Source organism: Abrus precatorius, unplaced genomic scaffold, assembly GCF_003935025.1.
Source record: "Abrus precatorius isolate BTA unplaced genomic scaffold, Abrus_2018 Scaffold8, whole genome shotgun sequence".
NCBI classification, from domain to species: domain Eukaryota; kingdom Viridiplantae; phylum Streptophyta; class Magnoliopsida; order Fabales; family Fabaceae; genus Abrus; species Abrus precatorius.
Genome location: NW_020874428.1, coordinates 1377099 through 1384800, shown reverse-complemented (window position 1 = coordinate 1384800; position 7702 = coordinate 1377099). Strand labels below are relative to the sequence as shown.

At 28.8% G+C, this 7702-nt stretch overlaps 1 protein-coding gene across 1 annotated transcript; it reads left to right on the top strand.

Moving 5' to 3' along the window:
- Nucleotides 1-2713: 2713 nt before the first annotated feature.
- LOC113848204 (flowering-promoting factor 1-like) lies at nt 2714-3058 on the top strand. The gene has a single exon (XM_027477609.1). The coding sequence runs from the start codon at nt 2714-2716 to the stop codon at nt 3056-3058; it is 345 nt and encodes a 114-aa protein (XP_027333410.1).
- Nucleotides 3059-7702: the final 4644 nt, after the last annotated feature.

The following is a 7702-nucleotide window of genomic DNA, read 5'->3' as shown; positions in this document are numbered from 1 at the left end:
TGGTAGCAAAATTGGGAGGTATAATTATAGGACAATGATAATGATAACTGAGACTCTTGTGGTCCTTAAAAAATTGAGGGGCTTTTTAAAGGCCCAATCATTTCTGAAGTGACTTTCAAATTCAAGGGCTATTTTATATGAAGTTAGAGTAGTGATTGAAAACACTATGGATAATGCAATCATCTACTAATTATGGCTAGCAAATCAGGGACCACACAAGGAAAACCAAAAGTAATAACAAGGTTTAACAAGAAAAAAATAATGAAGGAGAAAAAAAGTTGAAAAGAATTCATGTACATCTTCTTAGTGGCTGATCAATGCCTATGTAATGTTTTTAGCTAATTCTCATCATCTAGGTGAATATTTTTCAAAAAAGAAAAACGAAATACATGCTATTTTGAGTATTTTCTTATCTCTTCTTCGCACGGAATTGATAATTTTAAAATATATTAATCCGAATTCTGGTCACTAAACAAATTAACTAATAAATTAATTTTGACCTTTATTATGAGTGCCTTTTGGCTTTTGTAGTGCTAAAACGATAAAATAATAAAATAAAATAAAGAAGACGTGGAAAATGTTGCACATTAATATATGGTTTGGATGAAGAATCTGGACAGAGAATGTTAGGAAAGGAAACTCCAACCTTTGAAAGAATAATAAAGAGCAGGAACATAGCTAACTATTAGCTGTCATTCATAGATTCTTTACTTCATAGAACAAAAGATCTTCATTAATATTGGATGTGGAGATAAAAGAAGAGGAAAGAAGTATAACAAAAAAAAAAAGTGTAGAACGTGATAAGTTAGAATTTTTTTATTTTTTTTACAAATATTTTTTTAAATATCGTCTTTTCTTCTTCTTCTTTTTTTAAAAAAATTGTATTAAAATGGAAAAAATTAATTTTTTTTTCACAAATCATTCAAAATGAAATTAATGTCATATTTGTAGAATTATTTATAAAAATAAAAGATGTAAACAATCAAATTTTTTCCTTTATTATTTAGATGAGCAATAAAAGGAGATAGAACAAGCAGTCAATTTCATTTTCCCTTATTTGATTGGGAATGAAAAGTAGTGCGCAAGAAAAAAAAAAAGGTAATCATATTAGTTTTTTTTACATTTGTTAATGTAATGATTGATAGGTAGATAAGTGAATATGCCATTTCAACAAGTTTTCCCTTCTCTATATCATTCCTTTATCATCCTCCTAATGAGGGGGGGGGGGGGGAATATGTAAAACACTTTTTTACATTTTTTTCCCACTTTTTTACCTCAATAAACTATAAAGTATAAATGGTAACAAATAATTGATCCATTTTTATATGTTAAATAATAATAATTGACAGTAATAAAAATAATCATAAATTTATACATATGTATGTGTACGTATATAATCTTTACGTAGATTCCTATTGTTAATCTAATTAAGTTCTTTGCTTCAGAAAGAATAATTAATAAGACGTGATTATATATGTAATTGTCCTTGTCGGGCTTCATACGCATTCGTACACACAAAAAGATACATTTGTTCTTGTATTTGGGCATCAAATCGGCTTTACGCAAAGCTTAGGAGATAATTCAATAGCTCCCTACTTAACAATTCAAACTGTTTCATCTTTCTACATAAACTAGAGAATGTGTAAAGTTTATGACAAGGAAGATCCAATGAGTGATGTGCCCCAATTGATGCCCTTCATTTTTCCAAATCGATGCTCTACTAACCTACAGAATAATTGTTAATATATTCAATGTGACCTAACTCTGTATGTGTGTGTATACACACTCTATTTATAATGAGTTCAAATTTTTAATTAATCATACATATTGATTCTTATAATCAATCTATTTGAGTGATGGTGAAATCATTGAGAAAATTAGGCAAATGGAAAAGCATGCATCAATATGTATTAGGAGACAAATTAAAAATCTAACTATATATGTGGACAAGGATTTAGGATATTTAATTAATATATATTGAAAAATAGGTTTTTTCTAAGAGGCAAACCAAACCCAACATATTAGACTACACAAAAGTGCCTAAAATTGGCTTTAAGGAGTCCAATTATTCCCAATGATGAGTACCAAACATGAACAAGAACAGCTGCTCCTTTCAGCTAAACAGTCCCCAACAACATGTAAAGGAATCCTCACTACGTTCACGTGGACTCTCGTGATCTACGTGGGAGCAAATCTTTTCTTCAATTGACTTTGTAATTGTTATAGATACCGTTTCATCAATTTGTTAAATAAATTGGGAATTTCGAATAATAATAATAATAATAATAATAATAATAAAAGGGTATATATATATATTAAAAAAAATAAAACAAAGCATTCATCAAATTAAACCAAAGAGATTCTTCCAAACTGAAACCCCACGGCTAGTTCCTGTGCCCTAGGGTCACCCATATGCAATCACATTTTATTAAAACGTTAGGCCCCACAAATCTAGATTCTGTGCCAAAGCCGAACAAGCCTATATCATAACCCAACTTTTAACTCTTCCACTCCCAAGAGTATTTTCCTCTTGTTTTATTTGGCCTCATCATCTTTTGACACATATATATACCCTCACATCCTTGCATTCCTCAACAACACCAACCAAAGGCAAAAACCTCTTCCAAATCCCCTCTCTCTTGTTATACCTACCCAAAATTTCAAATTTGAACAACCTCAAAATTCTACAAACCCAAATTGAAAGAAAAAAAAAATGTCTGGGGTTTGGGTATTCAAGAATGGTGTGTTTCGATTGGTGGAAAACCCTCAAGCTGAGGCCTCAGATGGAAGGCAAGGAAAGGGAAGTAGCTCAAAGAAAAAGGTGTTGGTTCACTTGCCAACTGGGGAAGTTGTGTCTTCCTATGCTTTTCTTGAGCAAATCTTAACTGGATTAGGGTGGGAGAGGTACTATGATGGAGACCCTGACCTGTACCAATTCCACAAACACTCTTCAATTGACCTAATTTCCCTACCAAAAGATTTCTCCAAGTTCAACTCCATCAATATGTATGATATAGTCATCAAGAACCCCAATGTCTTCCATGTCCGGGATAAGTGAGTCTTCACATAATTTGTTGATGTGCTACTCACTGCCTAGTAGCTCCTCCATTCACCTTTCTTTTTTGTCGGTGTTGTTTTTATTTTATTTTTTTTAATCTCAAATTTTAGTCTATTTTCTTATGTTGGTGTGATCCTACATATATCTAGAGTTTATGGAAACTCTAGATTATATATAAAGTGAGTTTTTATTTTGCTTTCTGTTCATAAGAAATAAGTTAGATGATTGATGGTGTGGGTGCATGACTAGTACATGTGTGCTTGGGGTGCTTATGTAACATATTGGGTTTTGATTTCCAATAACATTTCTGCATTCCATGGATTTCCCATTTCTTAGTTTCCCCTCTATGTTTTGTCTACTATACATACGTACTTGGGAGTTTACTATTTTAAGTGGCTTATATTTATTTATTTTATGAAGTTTTGAGTGGCTTCTATTAATTTAAGTTTTAGAGAGAGAGAAAAAGGAGACTCATCTTATGTTTTTTAAACACTGTGTCACGTGTCATCATTCTAGTACAATATTCGTTCCCTAAGTGTGGAAAGGCCAATTCAGCACAAAGGTTAAGTGTGTGTGATACAAGACATGGTTTGATTGGTTCAGGGAAACAGAAAGAGGATGTGATTTTGATAAGCACTTCTTGTCTCTCTGCCTGTTCCCAACTTCCCATGGATTAACACATCTCAAAAGGTGAGGGACTTAATTCATCACGTGTCTATATATGTTTTCTCAGGAATCAGCACGTCCAAAAAATGTGAGCAATTTTAGGAATTAAATTTTAGAATAATTAATTATTAAGAAAATTATAAAATTAAGCAGCATACATATATATAATAATAATATTTTTTGGTCACTTTGAATATGTATAGGATTCATTACCATATAACAAACAATAAATATATTTTTAAACGTAATTGATGAACCTGTGTTCCATTCTAGCTTTATATATATAGGAAACATAAGCAGTTGCTCCCAAAATTTTCCGATTATAAGAAAAAAAATTAACATTAGATGAGAAAAATATGCTTAATTACTAAATTATTAATTATAAACACACCTCGATCGTTCTATATTCTTTGTCTATGCATGACTATATTGAATATAGGACATAATTTAGCTTACATTAATATGTTAAAACTAAAAAATAAATGCATAAACACATGTGAATTAAATAAGTAGATGTGTGGAAATAGCTTTAGAATTGAAGTTTAAAAAGTTTTCAAGTTGTGTATTTCCCCACTTACATCAAAGGTTGGAAATCTTGGAGGGGAATGAATATTTCTGGCAGAAGAATCTGTTACCCGTCGAATGCGAATGTAAGAAGCAAAAAAGACAAATAACACATTCAATAATTACATGTCTATGTGTAAGTGAAAGACAAGTTTGACTGAACGAAAGAGAATCCCGCAGCCAATGAATATGCCAACAGTTGTTGTACTTTTTTCGACTCAGATTGCATTTACTAGCTGTAAATTATATACTCAATATTTCAAATAAGATCAATTTTAAATCCAATATTTTTTTACTTATTCTAGAATTAGATTTTAGCTAATCAAGTGAAAATTTTATTTTAATAAAAAACACTTAAGATCTTGTATAAAAGTTTGTCCTTATAATAAGACAAGCAAAGTAATTTGTTTCTCATTACTCACCTTTTATTTTATTTTAGAAAAAAAAATAAGGGGAGAGATAAAAATTTAAATTTGAATTAAATAAAAAGTTAAAAAAATAAAGTTTTTCTTTATGTTGATCTCATTTAAACAAACCATTAATTTGATAATATCTTCCATAAGTTTAGCCACACATATATAATAGAACTTGCTAATATGTTTCTCAAGTTTACATGACATAACAAAAAGAGAGTAAATTTTGCATTGTTATTATTCGTATATTGACATAGTATTTAGTAATATTATATTTTTCTGCAAAAATAATATTAAAAATCGAAAAATGGACAGCACGTAATTGTTTTTATTGGGGCATGAATGAATATACGATGTTATGAGTGAGAAGCAAAGGCATGAAAGGAGAGATGGCCTTCACGTGAGGCTGATTGTGAAAGGAGTCACTGTCACAGTCTTCGTTGCCACGTGCTCCCTTCAGAATCTACATTTTATGAAAACGATATCTCACTCATCTTCTAATATCATTTTAATTTAAGGATAATTTCTTTCAATATTCTATTTATTATATAAGTATTTTTAATAAGAATTTTTTTTATTATATCCAGAAGTAAAGGAATATTTCTTATAAAGATAAAATTTGTCTTTCAGAATTCTATTTCTTATATATTATAATCCGACTGAGAATGTCTAAATTTATATAAAATATATATATATATATATATATATATTTTATTATTTTTCATGCCAGTCTTTTCTCCCTCATCATGAATATTAAAATTTCAATCCAAAGCTCTGCCAATTTTCTGTCCTTATGCTTTAAAAAATGAAATTTTACATATTGAGTGATATAGCATATCATTATATCAAAGAAAAAAACGACATAGCTCTTATCAAATAAAAAAATTATCATAATTATACGATTTATTAAGTATATATGATAAAAATTATATTTTTCCTATTCAACATATTTAATAATAAAAGAAAATATAATTTTTTTTTTAAAATTGTGGTCCAAGAAAAAAAAAACGCAGCCTTTATTTTCTTCTTATTCTTCTTTCATATAACTCACTCCCACACTCAGTTCGTTATTCTTGTTCTCTTTTATCACTTCCTCTCTTAAGTTCAAGACCACTTTCTGTTCTTCTTCTCTCTCTTTTTCATTTTTTATTTTATGTTTTGGCAACAAATGAAAGATGGCATGAAATTAAAGTTGCTGAAAACCCTTTTTCTTCCTTTGATTTCTCAATTATGGACGAATTGCAGGTTCTGAATAAGTTTATGTTTGGTGAGTTTTTAGCTCCTCTAACTCTCTCTCTATATACACATTTTTTTATTGAAATTTATAGTAATTTGCTAATTCTAAACTTTAGTTTTAAAAGAAAGTATTTAATAATAAGGATGTCTATTTTAACATTTTTCTTGGAGCATATGTGAGTTATTTCTGGAGTTGTATAAATATTGAGCTCTTTCACTATGCAAAAAGCGTAGCAGCAAATTTTCAAGTGTCTATCTTATTGCAATCAATTTGGTATTGAAATTAAGATGAGAAAGCACACAAATTGTTTTTCCTTTGATATTTGGTTTTTCATTCTCACAGGTTTTCATGTTGTCGCCATGGTTGCAGAATCTGTGTTATCAAGTGCTCTCTCTCTCTCTCTCTCTCTCTCTCTCTCTCTCTCTTTTGGAACTCTTCAAATGTTTTTTTTCCTTCTCAATATATTGATGAGTGTCCTTAGAAAATAGTTAAAAGATGTAACTTTTATTAGAAAAAAGTTAGCAATATACATTTATTATAAATTTTAAAAAAATACCAATTAGTGTTTTAAGAATTTAACGTATATTTTAATAAAATTTTACTTATTGGCAATATTCTAAATTTAAATATATGTTATCATGATCCCATTTCTCTTTGTTAAAATTTTGTTGTAAAATAACATTTTTGCTTATTAATTTCTCATAGTATGTTGTGGAAATTAACTTTGTCTGATAATTTTGCTTTCCATCTGATGTAAATTTCTCATAGTATTTATTTTTTATAATATGATTTGATTGTATCTTTTCTTGGGCTACCATTAATTACTCCATTCGTGTGTTGTTTCCCATGAAGCCATCCCAAAATGTGCCTCCGATTAACCATTTGAGCAGCAAAGATTATTCTTCAAGCATAACATATACGTACTCGTCCAAAACTTTCTTTCATACATGATTTTCTTTAAATTTAATGTGCCTTTTTTTTTTTGTTCATTTGCAATTTGTCTGCAAGGCTTCTTTTGACACATGCCACATATAAGTGGGCTATAAGACTTCTTCATATCTTAAAATTACAGGCATTAATTTCTTATAAAAAAATTAATTAAATTATGCAATTTTGTATATTTACATATCTGGCTATGTACTTTCTATCATTCTTCTTTTATGAAGAAATATTTTGTGTAGCATTCTTACTCCATTTGTTTAATTCATATCTATAAAAACAAAACTCAGGTATAATACTACAATTATTTTTAATATTTATTATATGATCAAAGTTTAATTTTACTTTTATAATATGCATAATAAAAATTTGTATTAAAAGTCAGTACATCAACATTAAAAAATTGTATATATTACTGAGATGAAACTTCAACTCTGATTGAAAAATATCATAACAATACTTGTATTATTGCATATAAGTTTTGTCCTATCTACGATTAGTAATTTCACTTTGCTTATGTGTATTTTACCAATTATATGTCTAATTGATTATTAAGTTCAATAAGCACTTGATTATTTAATCTTAGTTATCGTGACAGATCAAGCAAATATTAATTATACTTCTCTGAAAGTCCTCAATGAAAGTAGTATATGAGGTGATACAATGTAAGCATTATGTTACTTGAAGGCTAAATAAAATCAATTTGTTGTGATATATTATTTCACATAGGACCATGAATCAAAATGTAACTACATTTAACACCCAAGATTCAATTAGAATAATTTCGACCATCTATAATCGTTTATTTATGTTAAGGTAATGAAT